Genomic DNA, 19,685 nt, shown 5'->3' with positions numbered 1-19,685 from the left:
CGTCCTGCGCCATAACAGTTGCAACGGGGAGGGGGGGGCGTCCTGGAGGCTGGTGCAGGGCAGGAACAGGGCGGAGACAAGGAAGGCCTCCAGGGCAGAGCAGGCAGCTCGGGGAGCCATGGCAGAGTAGGGAACACAGAGGGCCATGGTGGATCAGACAATTCAGGAGGCCAATGCGGATCCTCCGTGACCTTAGCTGGCTCGGCCGCCACGGGCATATGGCCCCCCACCAAAATTTTCTTCTGGGGGACATTCTGGAGGAGCGGGCACTTGAGGGCGCTCTGGAGTAGCGGGCGCTGGGGGGCACTCTGGAGGAGCGGGCGCTGGGGGGCACTCTGGAGGAGCGGGTCGCTGGGGGGCACTCTGGAGGAGCAGGGCTGGCTAACTCGGGGGACTCAGGAGATGAAGGAGGGCTGGACGGGCCAGTGGAGGTGTAGGAGACTCAGGAGACTCAGGAGAGCTGGACGGGACCAGCGGAGACGAAGGAGAACTTTCTGGAGCGGATTCTGGGGTGAGGATCGGAGCCGTGAACTCTGGAGGTAGCACCATGTCCAAGAGCGCTGAGTCAGCGGCTTGACGTAGGAGAGGCTGGCGGGCTTGACGGCGAGCTGGTTCTGGATTGCACCTCCCCCCCCCCCCAACCCCCAATTTTCTTGGGGAAAACTAGGAATCCTGGGGGGGTGATCTGGAGGAGCGAGCACTGGAGGGCACTCTGGCGGGCGCTTTCAAGGAGCCGGCTCTGGGGGGCACTCTGGAGACGAAGGAGGGTTGGACGGGACCAGCGGAGGTGAAGGAGACTCAGGAGACGATGGAGAGCTGGACGGGACCAGCGGAGACGAAGGAGAACTTTCTGGAGCGGATTCTGGGGTGAGGATCGGAGCCGTGAACTCTGGAGGTAGCACCATGTCCAAGAGCGCTGAGTCAGCGGCTTGACGTAGGAGAGGCTGGCGGGCTTGACGGCGAGCTGGTTCTGGATTGCAGCCGAACGCTCTCCAGACACCGGAGGATCCCTTCCCTCCAGCTTAGTCCAGTGGTGTCTGGGAGGTCCACAGGGTGATAGTAATTAGCCCCGATCCAGAACAGTGAGTTGAGCGTGGCGTCGTCCAAAGCCGTCGCCGTGGCTAAGCCGGCGAAATAAGCAGCAATTTCCATGATCGCGGGGGAAAAACTTTCAACAAACGAAAAATAAAAAACGGGGAGAAGGGGCGCCGCTTACTATTTTGTCTGTCCCGTCTTCTATCACGGGTTGATGGGGAAAGGAGCTCGAAGGAGTATGAAGGAGGCAGATACTCAAACTAACAAAGTCTTTAATAAATCCACGAGGGAGAAATGGAGAAAACAACCACTTTCAACGATGGAGACAGGACAAAGAAACTAAGGAAAGGCAGGGCTATAAATACTAAACCAAACGATGGACTAATAAGATGATTAATGAACACAGGTGGAAACTAATGAACAAATCAAGGGGACTAAGGGAAACTAGGTCAAAGAAGGTAGAACAGAAATACAGGAAAATCTACACCATAACAGATCATAAACGTGACAAAATGCTATATGCTGGAATCAGCTTTGAGCATTAAATCTCATTCAGTTCATCATGAACAGAGCTGCTGTCTATGAAAAGTGTTTCAAATCAGTCACTCACATGATTTTATTTAGGTTAGGACACAGAAACAGCTTATTAGTTTGTAGAACAGAGCTATAGATGGTCAATGGTCATCAGAAATGGAAGAAGAGTTCAGTAAAGGTCACTTACCTGAGACCATTCCATGGCCATCCACTGCGGACACTCAAAGGTGTTGCAGCTCTCTTTGCTGATTGGTCGAGGGGAGTGTGCGCACTTCCAGTCCTCCACCTGCACGATCTGCCCGTGGATGTCCTCCTCGACACACACCACGCTTCTCTCCTGAGAGCCTCCTCCACACGACACCGAACACGACGTCCACGGGTTCTGCTCCCACCTGCAGCAATATTACACAAGTCATATTTAGTAGATAAGTAGTAACTTATATTAGTAATCTAGATAAGTAGTAACTTTATGTTATGAAATATGGTGTAATAATGTAAAAGTGTCAACAAGACTAAAAACAGAATTATTGTGAAATATTGTCACATGATCGTTCAGAAATCATTCTAATATGCTGATTTGCTGCTCAAGACATATTTCTGATTATTATCAATGTTAAAAACAGTTGTGTTGCTTAGCATTTTTGTGCAAACCATTTTTTCAGGACATTTTGAAATAAAATAAACGTTAACTGAAATAATATATATATATACTGTACAGTGCCTTACAAAAGTATTCATTTTTCGCGTTTTGTTATGTTGCTGCCTTATGTTAAACTGCTTTAAATTACTTTTTTTCCACATCAATCTACAATCCATACACCATAAAAAACAGGTTTTTAACATCTTTGCAAATTTATTAAAAATAAAAAACTTAAATAATTCCATTGCATAAGTATTCATTTCTGGGACAGTTGAAATTTAGCTCAGGAGCATTCATATTGCTTGTAGATGTCACTACACTTCAAGTGACGTTAACCTGTGGCAAATTCAATTGAATGGGTATGATTTGGAAAGGCACAAACATCTTAATAAAATATCTAACAGCTGATTATGCATATCAGAGCAAAAACCAAGCCCTGAGGTAAAAAAAAAAACGGCCTGTAGAGCTCGGAAACAGGTTTGCGTCAAGCCACACATCTGTGGAAGAGTTCAGAAAAAAAAATGAACACAGAAGCATGTAGTCTCTGTTACCCTTAATAGAAGAAGTCTGAAGTCTGAAGTCTCTACTTGAGCTCCATGATCATATGTGGAGACAGGAGAAACCTACAGAAGGACAAACATCACTGCAACACTCCACCGATCCGGTCTTTATGGTGGTGTGGTCAAACTCAATCCTCTCCTCAGTGAAAACACATGAAAACACACTTGGAATTTACAAAAAAGCACCTAAAGGACCCTCAGACTGTGAGAAATAATATTCTCTGGTCTGATGAACCTCAATTTCAAGCATCATGTTTGAAGGAAACCAGCTCTGCTCATCACCTGCAGAGTACCATCCCAAAAGTAAAGTGTGCTGGTAGCAGCCTCATCCTGTGGAGCTGTTTTTCAGCGGCAGGGGCCGAGGGACTCTCCCGAAGGAATGCTCAAGGCACCAAAATATAGAGATAGCCTTAATGAAAACCCAGTCCAGAGCATTCAGAACCTCAGATAGGGCAGAAGGTTCACCTTCCAACAGGACAATGACCCTTAGCACACAGCAAGAGTGGCTTATAGACAACTCTGTGAATGTCCTTGAGTGGCCCAGCCAAAGCCTGAGCTTGAACCCAATCAAATAATTCTGGAGAAACCTGAAATAGTGCGTCTGCCCCCATCCAACCTGACAGAGCTTGAGAGGTGAAGAGGTGAGGAGAGGAAGGGCAGATAATTGCCAAATGCTGATTAGCAAAGTTTGTCGCATTATACTCAAAAAGGTTTGAGGCTTAAAGGCACTTCAGCTAAATATTTAGTTAAGGGTATGAATACTTATGCAATATATTTATTTCAGTTTGAGTAGAAGAAAAATTCTGTTTTTGCTTTGTTAATATGGTGTATGGAGTGTAGATTGATGTGGAAAGCAGTTTAACATAAGGCAGCAACATAACAAAACGTGAAAAAAATAACCTTACTGACCTCAAACCTTTAAATGATGTGCATCCATCAAAGTATTTAAATTATTACATTTAAATAGATAACTCTTTCATCAAACTGTCCAGTATTAAAACTATGTTCTGAGCTTGTAGACTTGACAAATTAACATTCAAAGTTGGTCCTGATGAATGATGTTAAATTCTGTCAGTGAGCAACACTGATCTCCATGAGTATGTGAGCAGCAAGTGTGCTGTACAATAAATAACTTCATACCGTGGTAGAGGCTGGTACTGGTCGTAGGGCATCACTTCCTTGAAGCCATCACTGCAGTGAAACAAACACCATTAGCCTTCAAGCCATTATCCACACTATCATAAGTTGATGAACAGGAAGTCTCATGCACAGACACTCTCTGGTTTATTGAGATTAATTCTTCATTCATTGTGTTTAGTCATGGAGGGTCAATAAGACAGAACCAGCCTTTCGAGGCAGGGATCCATGTTGCACTCCTTGAGTTTGGGTGTGGGTTTGGTGTTCTCTGGGAAGCTGTGGCAAAGGTGCTCCGCAACCGATTTGTTGTAACGAATGTCCATGCAATCAGCCGAATTCAGCTGATAACCTTCAGGGATGACACAAAGCACCATTAAGCATCAACACTAATAGTCAAATGTTTCTCAGAAATCAATATTAGCCAAAAATGTGTCCAACAACTTTCAGAACCTAAAAAGTTACTGCTTATGACAAATGGACCCTATATAGGCAGAATTTTAAGTATCATGCATGCTAATGCATGCATGTATCATATATTAATGCACGACAGGTACCAAATCCATTATCAATTTAAAAAAACATTTTTTTTAAATCTGTATTTGCATTAGTCGATATACAGTATATCAGCTGGATATATAGCAGCAGATATTGAATATGTATTTGTACTTGCTGATTTAACTTATTTTTACATTTAAAGCTGATATCCTTCAGGGAAGAAAAAGTCCATCAAGCATCAAAACTAACAGTCAGCTTATTATAAATTAATATTATCCAAAGACACATCCAACAACTTTTAGAAGTTATTTTATCTAAAAACATTTATAATTTATGACAAGGCAGCATTTTAAATAGTATGTATGATAATGCATGCATGACTCATATTAATTCATGATAGATGGTTTCAAAATCAATTATCTGCCAATATTAAAGCAGATATTAGATTTTTACATTTATCGGTATTGACATTGGTTGATACTGGATATATTTCAACTGATATCAATTAGATATTTTATTGTACAGTTAATTTCCCCTATTTTTACATTTAGATTATATATTTCCCCTCATCTAACAGTTCATTTTTAAAAACACTAACCCATTAACAACTCCGTTACTGTACATGTACTCTTTAGCAAATAAATATCAATACATTTTGTGATGACTAAATTCACTTGTCTCATTCAAAATGACTGATTTCAGGTTTTAGTGTTTTATTTTTCATTTATTTAGACAAAATAGTAAAGTATTTTAACTTTTGCAATCAGTTATCAGCCATAATCTGAAAATAATTATTGGCTTATCGGTATCGGACAGTAATATCCCAAATTTTAAAGTTTTGTCTTGTAGGTGTGCTGAACGAGTGAATTCAAACCATTCAAATAACTGGGAATTTAATCAATCTATAACACTTACCCCCTCCACAGGTGACGGAGCAGGGGAAGAAGTCAGTTTCCCTCCACTGGTAGCGGATGGGCTGGTAAAACATGAACTGCATCACTGTGTCTTTAGGGCCAGCATACTTCAGCTGAGGAGAACCCAAATTCACTTATAATGTGTTTGATGGTTTACTTTTAATAGTCATATTCATAATCACATCACAAAAAAATGAGAAGCATTATCAGATAAAAGCCCATTCATTTTTAAAAACCAAATGATTTTGACATGTATATTAGGCAGCAAATTTACTCAAGGGGCCACAGTCCAACTCGTGTCATGATTTCCATAGAAAACGCAGCATGCATCATCTGCCACTGAATATCCTTTTTGGAGCTGTGATGATTAGTTAAATACTGTTTTCATGCTGCTGCAATAAGGAGCTTGACAGAGGGGTCTTTAGATGTGCAGTCATTGGTGTAGAGGGAGAAGAGCAGTGGAGAGAGAACACAACCCTGAGGAGCTCCAGTGCTGATTATACGGGTGCTGGATGCGAGTCTGTCAGGAAGCTGTTGATCCACTGTCAGACGGAGATGGGCATGGAGAGCTGAGTTAGTTTGGGCAGGAGGAGTGATGGGATGATGGTGTTAAAAGCCGAGCTGAAGTCCACAAACAGGATCCTCACATAAGTCCCTGGTCTGTCTAGATGCTGCAGAACATAATGCAGTCCCATGTTGACTGCATCGTCCACAGACCTGTTTGCTCTGTAGGCAAACTGAAGAGGATCCAGCAAGGGTCCAGTAATGTCCTTCAGGTGGGCCAGCACCAGTTTTTCAAATGATTTCATGACGACAGACGTTAGAGCCACAGGCCTGTAGTCATTTAGTCCTGTAATTTTGGATTTCTTTGAAGGGACTTCGCACAGCTCCAGTCATCTGTTGAAGAGCTGTGTGAAGATGGGGGCCAGCTGGTCAGCACAGGATTTCAGAGAGACTGGAGTAACACAATCTGGGCCTGGTGCTTTTTTACTTTTCTGCTTCCGGAAGACTTCACTGATTTGAGGTGCAGGTGTGGGGGAGAGGGGGGTTGCAGGAGGTGGGAATGGTTGTGTGGAGAGGTGTTCAGGGCGGGTGTGGGGTGTTCAAACCTGCAGTAGAACTCATTCAGATCGTCTGCCAGTTGTTGATTCTCCACAGTGCTGGGGGATGGTGTCTTGTAGTTGTGATCTCTTTCAGACTTTTCCACACTGATCCTGAGTCGCTGGAAGTGAACTGAGTCCTTAGTTTTTCAAATTAATTCCTCTTTGCCACTCTGATCTCCTTTTCCAGTGTGTATTTGGCCTGTTTATACAAGACAACGGCGTTCAAAATCCGTGCTGCCTGAGCTTCACGAGGGCGCCGGCTCGCTTCCCCCGTCTGCGCATCCTGAAGCGCTTGATCAGCGCAGCTGCTCCGCCAACTACTATGTCCAGCAAAACATCAGAATAGTCGAAAACTGGTAATTTATCGGGTGATGCGTAGTGCCGAATGTCCAGCAATTAATCTCTGGTGAAACTGATTGCAGGGATATAACTAAAGACAGGACAAACTAACAAAAACACAAAAACAACTGCAGAGCACGCCAAAGAGGCCGCCATCATCATCGGCGCCATCTTGTATCACCATAGTATTAAGCCATAATATGTAATATTATTATGTAAGCCATAGTTATGTAATATTATGTAAGCCATAGTGTCAAGATTAATCAAGAATCTTCAGGTCGCGAGATGAGAAAGTCTAACATGATTACAATCACATTGTTCTGTGTTTACAGTTTTACAAGGAGAGTAAACACTGATTCTCTCTGCTGCTTTAAACTCACCATGAAACTTCAAACTGAGTTTGCATGAAACTTTCACAATCATTAGTATTCAGTGCAGGTTTAAGATGGCTTGTGACTATGCCAAATCATTAAAAATCATTTAATCTACCTATTATAAATTAAATAATATATGACATCTGTCAGCTGATTGATAGTTTATAATTTTTTAGCAAGTAAAAAACCTTTTAGAGTAATTGAAAAATGTTCACCTTCAGGTTGTGGTTCATGTGTAAAATCTTCAATGATTTTTATAAAGTAAACATTAGAATAACTTTCTTAACTTTTTTTTATTTTTTGTAATATTTCAAGATGAACACTTACTGGACTGAAGCAACTTAGGTTTACTTGATTTATTATTATTTTTTTTAATTAGAAAAATCGTGTAAATGTAAATATAAAAAAAGATCCATCAGACTTTTAAGGAATGTTTATTTGTTCATCTCTCAGTCATCATTGCACTGCATTATATGTTTTATCCCTACTTATTTAAATATCATCTTACTAAGACATATTATTGAATTTTATGTAAGTACAGTAGTCTGCTTTACAGTTATAAAAGGAGCTTCATAATCTCCTATATCATTGTATGAGCCATAATAGCTTGATGTATCAAATATGATTACTTTCTAAATCCCATATCAACCTCGACCAGTTGAACAATACAAGTAGACATGAAACTGCTCTTTTACTTATTTTAAATAAATAACATAAAATTGCATAACCTACCCTTGAACTGACCAAAGTTTTTAAAAGCACTAAGTAGGCCTATTAAAAACATAAATATTAACATTAGATGTTAAATCTTGACGTTAAATACACTATTGTTTTATATAGACTTTTTCTATAGTCTACACTGTATTTAATGCAATTACATCAGCATTAACAGTAATTACACTACAGAAAAATTAGGAGTAATCCCTTAATAATGCATTACACCCAACACTGATTATTAACATTGTAATAATATAAATTAGACCATATACATAACATTATAATTATTATATATACAAACCCAATTCCAAAAAAGTTGGGACACTGTACAAATTGTGAGTAAAAAGGTATGGCCCATCCATCCACCCATCCATAGTATGTATCATCCATCCATTTATCCATCCATCCTATCACCCATCATGTTTCCATCCCTCCATAGTATGGATTCATCCACGCATCCATCCATAGTATGTATCATCCATCCATCGTATATATCCATCCATCCTATCATCCATCATATGTATCCATTCATCCATCCATCCATCGTATGTCTCTATCCATCCATCCATAGTATGTATCATCCATAAATCCATCCATCGTATGTGTCCATAGACACACCCACCCACCCATCCATTCATTTATAGTGTGTATCACCCATCCATCCATCCATCTTACCCATTTTGGTATGTAATGCCTACTTTGATCCAATAAATGTCCACCCTGAAGCTTTTCTTTCCAATTTTCTTTTTCTTGTTTGCAAATTGCATTTCACAAGAACTTTGTGTCCAACTTTGAAATAAAGTAAAACAAAAACTAAAAGTTAAAATCCTTGTTTTAATCATTGGATCTCTCACTCCTACATTAAAGTTCTCAACCCAGCCATTCTAATCTGTAAGATGCCACATCACAGAAAAACCATCATCCAATCTGTTCGTCTGAGCAAATAAATGTTAACTGCCAATTTTTATCACAAGACGCCCTCAAGAAGAGCAGAATGACAATGTGGGAACTGAATCTCTTTGTGAGCTGTTTCAAAAAAGAAGGCATAATTATATTCAGCTGCCGCTAGCCGCTTTGACCAGTTGTTTGATTTTCCCTTACCGCTAACACGTTGTTCTCTTGCTCTATTTACATGAAGGACCCGCAATTATTTCCAAAACAGTGTATCAATTTGCAAACAACGGAAAGACATTTATTTATATTTGAAATTGTTAAGATCACATTGAATATTTTTAACAGCGGATGGCGATTTGATATTTTACGGCCTGAAACAATAAACAATGGCAATTATTGGCACATTATAAAAGAGCTATAATATCTAAAACATCTCAATGAAAAAAAACTATAGGGCACGTTTATAAACTTGGCTGTTAGATTTTGGATTATACGTATTCGTTTTCTTTATTTTTATAATTTTTTAACATTTTATGTATGGAAAAATGTCTAATTCATTACTTGAGCTTTGGGATAGTTTAAGTAATATTCAGGTCACTCAAACCCCATTTTTAAAACATCTGACAAGTCAAACATCCACTAAATGCCCTGTAGTTCTTGATGGATGTTAAGGATGTTAAGTTTGCAACTAAAAAGGAGTTATGCACAGGTTAAAGGGTTTAGATATCAGCATGTGTACAGGGAAAAATAGTGGTTTTCCACAGAACGGAAGTGTGTACATGTGTGAGTGTGGGTCCGTCGGATGTGGAACGGATCACTGGGATTGGACTTCAGCATACTCTGTGTGTCCGTTTTGGAAATCTGCAAGATTACTGGCCCCGTCTCCATCGTACCGGGCTCTCAGCCACCACAAATTAGCCTGCATGAACACTTCATTCTTCTGCTCTATCCTAAAGTTCCCTCAAACCTCTTAGCATTTGCCAGTCCCACTCTGGTAATAGGAAATCTCTTTTTTTGGTCTTTCAGGCTAGATATAACGATAGAAAATCCATATGCATTCCCACACTGTGCTACTACACCAGGCGACCATGTCAAATACAGTTTGGCCGTGTCACTGTGGAAGTATTGTAAAATTTCAGACTATATTTCAGATGTTGGAATAGTTCTTTGGAAATTCAGTCTCAGATGCTTCTGATGGCCTGTGACAACTTACTGAGAGGAGCAAAGATGTTACAAATTGAAAACCCCCAAATGTTATGGAAAAAACATGGGGAAAATACTCAAGATAACTGCCATCACAGTGTGAGAGGTCAGACTTTCATTGAGGGTTGATTTTGTGTAAATATGCAGTGAAAGCTATTCCATACAATCAAGAACATTTCCTATAAAATTAACACGATTCCACGTCCTATATAATCAAATACATTATATTCCTAAATAAAGAACTGTTGAAATGTGAAAGAATGTCACAAAGCCATTTAAAAAAACATTTGGGGGATATTTCTCATGAAAATTTTAATAAATAAATACTATTTTTACATAAATATTAAGCTGACTCTGTTAAATTTATGTTGAAATTAATTAATACATTTTTAGAATTTATTTATGGTAAATATAACTCAACATTTGTCAGGGATTCATCACAGTCACTGCAGTCACCAGCCAGGATAATCACCCGATCATAGTCACCTGAATTCTAAACACCCACACCTACTGTCACCAATCAAGCCACACTACAAATACACACACATCACCTACAACAGTCACTCACTGTCCGGTCTACCGTTCACTCCTATGGACTGTTCTGGATTCTCTATACGATATTCTCCTAGAAAGACTTACCTTCTGGTTCTCCCGCGATCCTCCAACGTCTCCTTGGAAGCTTTTCCACGATCTCCCACAAAACTGCCATCAGACACTCACCCTCAGAACTCAGATAAGAACCCTGGAATCCTTCACTGTTGACACTCTCCTGCCTTAACCTAACCCATTCCACTCATCCACATCTTGTATCAATAAACCATCCTGTCTTTCACTTACCCGTTGTGTCTGGCCTTGCTTTATGACAACGTTAATATAAATTAAAGTTATCCTATAAATATTATTTACAATGAAGTCCTATATAATATATTCCCATATAACGAATGACTCGCAAAGCTTTTCAAATACATAAATAAGTTTCACTTTCTGTATGCTAGATATAATACCTTATTGTATTTTAGTTGATTTTAGGTTGACATAAAACCAGGAAAAACTGAGAGATTCATCCCAATAGTGTTAACTTTCAGACTGTGGAAAATCTCTCTGGGAGAGTGTGGAAAATCTCTTTGATAGCTGAATATATCATCTCACTAATTCTCAAAATGCTGTGATATAACTATTATATATGTTATAACTACACTCTAAGGCCTCAGTCCTGTGGCAGAAAACTGGATTAATTCATAGTGATAATGTTGAAAATCCTTTTGAGTCTTAACCCTTCCTGACTAGTCTTATATGGCTTCTTACTGCCAGAATAAGCCAACACTTCATTCATCAAAGTTTTATGTCAAGTCAAGGACCCAGAAGCTTTGAAACACAACAGATCTTTGTATTAAGTTCATATGCATAATCTCACCAATCATGTCTGATCCCTTGGCTGTGATTCTGAGGCCTCTGCTACCCATCGGCACTTCGATCACCGTTTTTATGGCTGTGGAAGAAGAATCACAAACCAGAAAGGCATTAAAGCATCACATAATACAGTGCATGGAATTAAATATAAAATTGGATTAATCTGCAGAACAACTGCATTTATTTCCTAGACGATAACTGGCAGGTCACTCACTAAATTCAACATGCAATGCAGTGTTTCACACAGATCAGAAGAACAGCATCCCTCACAGTTCATGTCAATATCCACTGATGATATGAGATATGGAAGTGCACATAAATACAGTCATTACATTTGAGGGTAAATGAGTTGCAAACACACACACACACACACTGCAACACGCTTAATGTGTTCGAACTCTCTCCATAAAAAAACATTTGTGGCTTCCCAGTGTACGGCTGAAAAAAGAAAACCCACCAATTTCCAGCTCAGTAAACAGAAAACCACAACAGAGAACAGCCTGAGTGCTTTCAGTTATGGTTGGATTGAAAGTGTTCTGTAAAAGCAAGCGGAACGGGGGTAATGGAGAGAATGGGAGGAATACAGGAAATCTCTCCAGTTACGCTGTATCTCTACTTTTTTAATTCTTTATTTAGATTTCTTACACAAAGAGACTCATTACAAGGATAATCCCCCGGAGCAAAGAAACAGTTCTCCCAAAATTGAAAATTCTGTCATTATTTGCTCACCCTCATGCTTTTCCATAAGGATTTTTTGAGGATGTTCAGACATATATATTCGGAACTGGTTTGGAACAACAAATTAGTAAATAATGACTTTTTTTTTGTACATTTTGCATGCAAGTGTCTTGCTCAAGGGTGAAAATGGGATTCCTTAAAATATAAACATACTTGATAAAACAGGATGACCAGATTCCCGTTTTCTGGGGACAGTCCTGGTATTTGGAGTTTTGTCCCCGACTGGAGCTGTCCCCAGAAATGTCCCTGATTTACAGGATTTTCAAATACTTAGCAAAATGCATTCACAAATGTATCCACACACACATCTTAAAGGTGCAATAGGTAATAGAATTTTTGTTATGCTGGTTGAAAGTCTCTTCACATTGGGATAGCAATCATTAAGTTAAGTGGTCTAAATGTATTTATCTGTATTTATATATTCTGTGGAAGGCGTAGGACCAAGAAATGTTTGTCCAATCAAAACACTCGGTCCGAGAGTTTTAATTGGCTTTCCTACGTGCCTGTCAACATGTGTATTTGCTGAAAATCCTTTTGAGTCTTAACCCTTCCTGACTAGTCTTATATGGCTTCTTACTGCCAGAATAAGCCAACACTTCATTCATCAAAGTTTTATGTCAAGTCAAGGACCCAGAAGCTTTGAAACACAACAGATCTTTGTATTAAGTTCATATGCATAATCTCACCAATCATGTCTGATCCCTTGGCTGTGATTCTGAGGCCTCTGCTACCCATCGGCACTTCGATCACCGTTTTTATGGCTGTGGAAGAAGAATCACAAACCAGAAAGGCATTAAAGCATCACATAATACAGTGCATGGAATTAAATATAAAATTGGATTAATCTGCAGAACAACTGCATTTATTTCCTAGACGATAACTGGCAGGTCACTCACTAAATTCAACATGCAATGCAGTGTTTCACACAGATCAGAAGAACAGCATCCCTCACAGTTCATGTCAATATCCACTGATGATATGAGATATGGAAGTGCACATAAATACAGTCATTACATTTGAGGGTAAATGAGTTGCAAACACACACACACACACTGCAACACGCTTAATGTGTTCGAACTCTCTCCATAAAAAAACATTTGTGGCTTCCCAGTGTACGGCTGAAAAAAGAAAACCCACCAATTTCCAGCTCAGTAAACAGAAAACCACAACAGAGAACAGCCTGAGTGCTTTCAGTTATGGTTGGATTGAAAGTGTTCTGTAAAAGCAAGCGGAACGGGGGTAATGGAGAGAATGGGAGGAATACAGGAAATCTCTCCAGTTACGCTGTATCTCTACTTTTTTAATTCTTTATTTAGATTTCTTACACAAAGAGACTCATTACAAGGATAATCCCCCGGAGCAAAGAAACAGTTCTCCCAAAATTGAAAATTCTGTCATTATTTGCTCACCCTCATGCTTTTCCATAAGGATTTTTTGAGGATGTTCAGACATATATATTCGGAACTGGTTTGGAACAACAAATTAGTAAATAATGACTTTTTTTTTGTACATTTTGCATGCAAGTGTCTTGCTCAAGGGTGAAAATGGGATTCCTTAAAATATAAACATACTTGATAAAACAGGATGACCAGATTCCCGTTTTCTGGGGACAGTCCTGGTATTTGGAGTTTTGTCCCCGACTGGAGCTGTCCCCAGAAATGTCCCTGATTTACAGGATTTTCAAATACTTAGCAAAATGCATTCACAAATGTATCCACACACACATCTTAAAGGTGCAATAGGTAATAGAATTTTTGTTATGCTGGTTGAAAGTCTCTTCACATTGGGATAGCAATCATTAAGTTAAGTGGTCTAAATGTATTTATCTGTATTTATATATTCTGTGGAAGGCGTAGGACCAAGAAATGTTTGTCCAATCAAAACACTCGGTCCGAGAGTTTTAATTGGCTTTCCTACGTGCCTGTCAACATGTGTATTTGCATACCTCTGCGCACCCTGTTCGCGCAGACAGGATATGTCATCAGCTCGTTCACGCATGCTGTACAGAGAGAGTGAGAATGGCAGACAAACATCAACAAGCCAATCTTCCTTCATGGTATTGTAGTACTTTTACTAACTGTACTATAAAGTTTTCTCACCGGTGAATGACACATGATTCCAGTCATCGCGCAAGGGAATCAGGGGAAATCCGTTGAAGTTTACTTCACTTCGGAACATTCATTCACGGATTTGCGCTGCGCAGCGTCTTCACACACAGACGGAACTTACTAGAGATGTGTGAAGTGTGACATAATATACCTCTGTAAATAAATACTATTTAAATTCACGTCTCGCATACTTTAAGGCCCTTTGTATGGAACATATACGCTCGCTTCGAACTGGAATCATGGCGGAATATCCGGTGATGTACACTTCCCAGCGCTCTCACAGTCAAATAGAACAAACGTCGCACGTGATAAGAGATACATATGAAATGTGCAGAGCAGGAGGGCGCGAGGACTGGAATTGGGAACCGCTGATGTAGCCTATTGTAATGTTGTCTCTGGTATTCTGGTCTCTGAGCGTAAATGCATTCAGGGGGCGTGGCTTTGGACGGTGATTGCAGGGAGGGTGGGACGTTCGCTTTCAGTGCTATCAGGCTAAAGTTTTCCAGTATTTTCCAAGATCTCCTACTGCACCTTTAATTATATCATGTGGTGAATGTACACCTATGAATAAATAATAATAAAAATAAACAATTACACTTGCAACAATTAGATTTGCAGAAAACAATATTTTGTGCTTAAAATTATTATTTTGGGCCTAAACCACAAAATAATAAGCCTAATTAAGGATAGTAGGAGTAATTTTAAAGGCACAAACAAAACATTTAAAGTTAAAGTTAGAAAAAAAAAAATCTGTGATTGCTTTTTTCAGTGTGTGAAAATTAAAAAAAAAATATATATATACAGTTTTATTTATCATATCTTTTCATATTTATTTCATTTTATTTCTTAATGTGTTTTTGTAAAGTCATAATTTTGTTATAATATTGTTTTGAACTGCTTGCTATTAACAAAGTCAATATTAACCATTTTCATAGTGTTATTTCTGCTGTACTGTATTAAAAACAAAAGAAAAAAAATCTAAAACATCATCATAATTATCAGTTAATAATAGTATATGGAACCCACAACAATTAAAAAACAAAAACATTCAAAAATGTTTAGTCCCAAAACTTTATTAGAGGGAGAATTTTTATCAAATATTGTGTAAGAAAAATCTGTAAAAATACGGCCCAATGTACATGTGAAGGAATTTTCGGTATTTAATTTTAACAGATGTTTAATCTGTATTTTAAATGATAAATTGCATTGTGTATTGTTTTAGGGTTAAAAGAAAGGTACTGTTATTTTTCTAACCATTTTTTTTATACAGATTTTTCTTTTATTACAGTGTACCAAAGGGCATGTTTGATATGAAATATGAGACATGTGTATACAAAACAACAAAAAATTAATGTAAATATCACTCGCTCACATAATGTTTTTTATTGTGCTTCATTTCCAATCAAGATGTAATTTCATAAAAATATGCAAACAGTGTGAAAATATTATTTCACTGTATTTACAACACATAAAATCAAGTTTTTTTTTCAATGGACACAACAATGTCTTAAATTCTGTAAGGAAATTTCTATTAAAATATGTATGCTACTGTATGCAATGGTAGGTACTGTATGAAATTGACCTAAACAAGGTAAAGGAATCAGACATTTTATTCCAAAACTGTTTAAAATGACATTTCCTTCATTGTCGTTTTCACCATAGAACGCTATTAAACAACTTACATAATAGGAATGGTCATGATTTTCTAAAGAAAATTTAAAAAATTACAAATATTCTGTTAAACATTTATAAATGTCAGCCCTTGGACATTTTTAGTGGACAAATAAATATAGTGAGAGTGTTAAAAGTTTGTTTTAAGTGTCCTTGGTTTCAATCGCAAACATCCTTACCTTGTAGCTTTCAAAGTAGCTTCCTTAAGTTCTTTAACAGTTTTAACTGAGGAACTTTGGGCTCAAATATAAAGTGAGTGGTTTGTGTAGATGCTGAGTGTTAATGCAGTTTATTGCATTAGTGTTTTTCCCTTCACTCAGCAATTGCTCACTGCATCCAGCAATTATAGGGCTTGGAAATTCACCAACGTCATGGGAGCCCCAAAACATTTACTTTTGGAAACATATTTAGAAAGTTCTGGAATTTATTGCTATAATGAAATAAAGTTTCAGACACCAGTCCGTTGTAAACAGGGCAAAAAATGCTCAAACGATGCTGCATTTCAAAATTACCAATAAAAAAATACCCAAGACGTAATTGCCCTCGCTTTAAAAATAACCCAACCATGCAAGTGTGACTTCAAATTTGTTTAGGGGGGGGGGGGGGGTAATCTAATGTGACTAACTGCTCCACAAAGATGCATCGACCAGCAAGTAAAATTAAAATCACACAAACGCTCCCATAATGCATCTGTGCTTCTTTCGCTCTCCTTTCAAAAATACAAAAATGAGTCATTGCAGAATAAAAGGAATGAATTATAAGAGCCAGAGGCTCATTATCAGCTTTATTGCATTTTAATATTAACAGATCCATGTGACGCTCTGGAATCCTGACCGTCATCCAGACTGGATTGAAGTCTTTTGGGGAATGACCTATCCGATCACTGGACTTCCATCTGGAGACCTCATGACGACTTACGAGAAGCCTACATGACAGTGCCACGCATGTGAATTATTAGTGAGACGGCTTTTATTAAAGAATGCATAACTTGTTTGGATCGAGTTACCTCGTTTTTGCTTTAACAGGCTTTGAAAATGAATAGCATGATTGTGTGAAAACGTTTTGGTTAGGAGAAAAGTTCCAGTCGCTCAGGCTCTGCTCCAAAACCTAGTGAGCTGCCTTGCTTTCTACTGCCTACATTGCCAGACACCTTCTAAGAAAGCATCAACCGAAACAAAACCGATTTGGAACAATCTATGACCTTAAAAACAAATGATTCAATAGAATTTGGTGTTAGCATGCGGCTGAGCTACCAATGTCATATTCTACAAAGCCTAAAAATCAATAAAACATACAGAAAATAATCTGATAATGAAGGAATTATGCACACTACCATTCAAAGGTTTGGGGTTAGTATAATTTATTTCTTATTTAAATATTTAAAAGACAAAAATGAATACTTCAACAATGAAGCATTAAATTGATCAAAAGTAACAAAAGCAATGACAGAAAAAAATCTATTTAAAACAAATGATGCTCTTTTGAATTTTCTTTTCATCAAAAAATATTTTTTTTGATATATCACAATGTCCACAAAAATATTATGCAGCAAAACTGTTTTCAACATTGACAAAAACAAGAAATCAGCATATTAGATTTCATATCAGTATGATTTCTGAAGGATCATGTGTGACACAAAAAAATTTCAGCTTTGCTTCACATGAATAAATTACATTTGAAAACATATTCAAATAGAAAATCAATTATTTTAAATTGTAATAACATTTCAAATTTATTATTGTTTTTACTGTATTTTTTATCAATAAAGGAAGCCTTTCAGAGCATAAGACAGTTTTAAAAAACATTACAAACCTAATCTAAAAATCTAACCAACCCTAAACTTTTGAACGGCAGTGCATATTTATAATTAACTTGTACTGTGTCATCCATCTCACATGGGGTCATCATAAAGCATTTTTCCACATGTGATGTTGCCAAAGGTATCTTAGAAATCAGCAGAGTCACGCTTCCTACGCTTTGGAACAGCCTTTGCGTGGGAAGTGTGCTTATGATGCCTTAAAATGCTGCCTGTGCAGCCAACTAGGCTTTGGAACGGCACCGAAATCAAAGTCGTTGGAGCATTTTGCTGTAAGACAAAGGAATTTTTGCATGAGGAAAAATCCTCGGCAGCCACCAAACACAATACACTGCAGAATCTTCCCAAAACAAATATAAAACTCAAGGCGAGAACAAAGTGCCACAGAAATAGCCTTGCGTTCCTCAGGCTGGAATGTTTAAAGGCAACATTCCGCCGTTCTGTGTGCAGAAATAAGAATTAGCTGTCTTAATTAATTTGGGGTGTGGTTGTCACATAAAACACTTCTGTTATTTGACATTTTTAAACAAGACGTGATTTCAGCAATGGCGTCCTGCCTAAAAACCCAATACTTGCCCAGCAGACAGAAACACAAACTGAGCATTTGGGTAATAATATTAAATAAATGACAACTAGCTATTTACAAGCAAGAGCCACAGCATGAAGTGTGTTATTTCTCACAAATGGGCTGAGATTCCCTCACACGCTTTAAAGGGAATCAATGGCTCTATCTTCAGTCCCAGAATGCAAACAATCCGTCTACTGGCATTCACATAAATTAAGCAGGCAAATAAAGCTGCCAATGCTTGCACTAACTGAAGACCACAGGGAATTTAAGACTGCTTAAAACACATAAGAGTTTATGGCTTTAGAGTGTTTCTGAACCTTGAGGATGATTTGATTTGATACAGCAATAAACATTCAAATTTAAGAAAAAGTGAGAAAAGTCCATTGACTCATTTAAATGTATTGTATCATGTTGAGCAGCACAGTTAATCGAAACCAAAATGAAATCGTGATAGGGCTTAGTGCGATTATTAAATCAGCTTAAATTAAATTGGCTATGATTGAGTCAAATAAATATATGTGTGCTTCAGAGTGAAGCGTGGCACTGTATTAATTTACACGTGAGCAGCTCATGATCCAGTGTTTTCAGTGTCTCAGGGTGGTTCGTAGTTAATGCTGCTCCATAAGAATTGCTCATTTCTGCATCTGCTCTGAGTTTGGATTGCATTTGGTAATGCAACATGCGCCAACCATCTTCCCAAACTTGTAATGAAAAGCCCTCATAAACTGCCTGCTGACAACAAAAGAAAAGCTTAAAGTGCTACCTGTGGTTTTCCACCATAATAATATTTTGTATCAATATTTATGGCCGTCTTAATAATAAAAATAGACATTTAGTTAGTTAGTAAAAATGTAAAAACCAGTTACACTATAATTTCACAATAATAATATTTCTTATTTGTTTAATATTTAACAATAATAAAAATCATAATTACAACAGCAACAAAACAACCATAATAAAAATAAGATTGTTTTTATTAAAGGGGTCATATGATGTTGCTAAAAAGAACATTATTTTGTGTATTTGGTGTAATTAAATGTGTTTATGCGGTTTAAGGTTAAAAAAACATTATTTTCCACATACTGTATACATTATTGTTTCTCCTCTATGCCCAGCCTTTCTGAAACACGTACATTTTTTCAAAGCTCATCGGTCTGAAAAGCGAGTGGTGCTCTGATTGGCCAGCTATCCAGTGCCTTGTGATTGGCTGAATACCTCAAGCGTGTGACGGAAATGTAATGCCACTTACCATATTGTGATGCCCTGTCCGGCCGGAGAGACGAGACAAAAACATTAAAACTCATTATAAACGAGGCATTTGTTGCATCCAGTGGGGACATAATTACGGATTATAATGACTTATACTGTCTTTCTACGTGTTGCGTTGCATCGTGCCACGTAAACATAAAACCATGTCTGCATTTGTGAT

General features: G+C 38.2%; 1 protein-coding gene across 1 annotated transcript in view; it reads right to left on the bottom strand.

The window, feature by feature from the left end:
• LOC107571181 (ADAMTS-like protein 3) overlaps positions 1-19,685 on the bottom strand; it is a gene marked incomplete at its 3' end in the record, with an annotated part of 172,920 nt that overhangs the window by 9,817 nt on the left and 143,418 nt on the right. Inside the window, exons 6-12 of the mRNA XM_016257474.1 lie at positions 13,675-13,708; positions 12,780-12,854; positions 11,360-11,434; positions 5,317-5,448; positions 4,117-4,255; positions 3,910-3,960; positions 1,757-1,961 (exon numbers count right to left, since the gene is read on the bottom strand). Of these exons, the coding sequence (XP_016112960.1) occupies positions 1,757-1,961; positions 3,910-3,960; positions 4,117-4,255; positions 5,317-5,448; positions 11,360-11,434; positions 12,780-12,854; positions 13,675-13,708 (711 nt within the window). The remainder of the gene's footprint in view (positions 1-1,756; positions 1,962-3,909; positions 3,961-4,116; positions 4,256-5,316; positions 5,449-11,359; positions 11,435-12,779; positions 12,855-13,674; positions 13,709-19,685) is intronic.

The sequence above is a fragment of the Sinocyclocheilus grahami genome, unplaced genomic scaffold (assembly GCF_001515645.1).
Source record: "Sinocyclocheilus grahami isolate Dianchi unplaced genomic scaffold, SAMN03320097.WGS_v1.1 scaffold1559.1, whole genome shotgun sequence".
Classification (NCBI taxonomy): Eukaryota; Metazoa; Chordata; class Actinopteri; order Cypriniformes; family Cyprinidae; genus Sinocyclocheilus; species Sinocyclocheilus grahami.
Note: the sequence above shows the minus strand (reverse complement) of the source record. Positions and strands in the feature narration are given on the sequence as shown.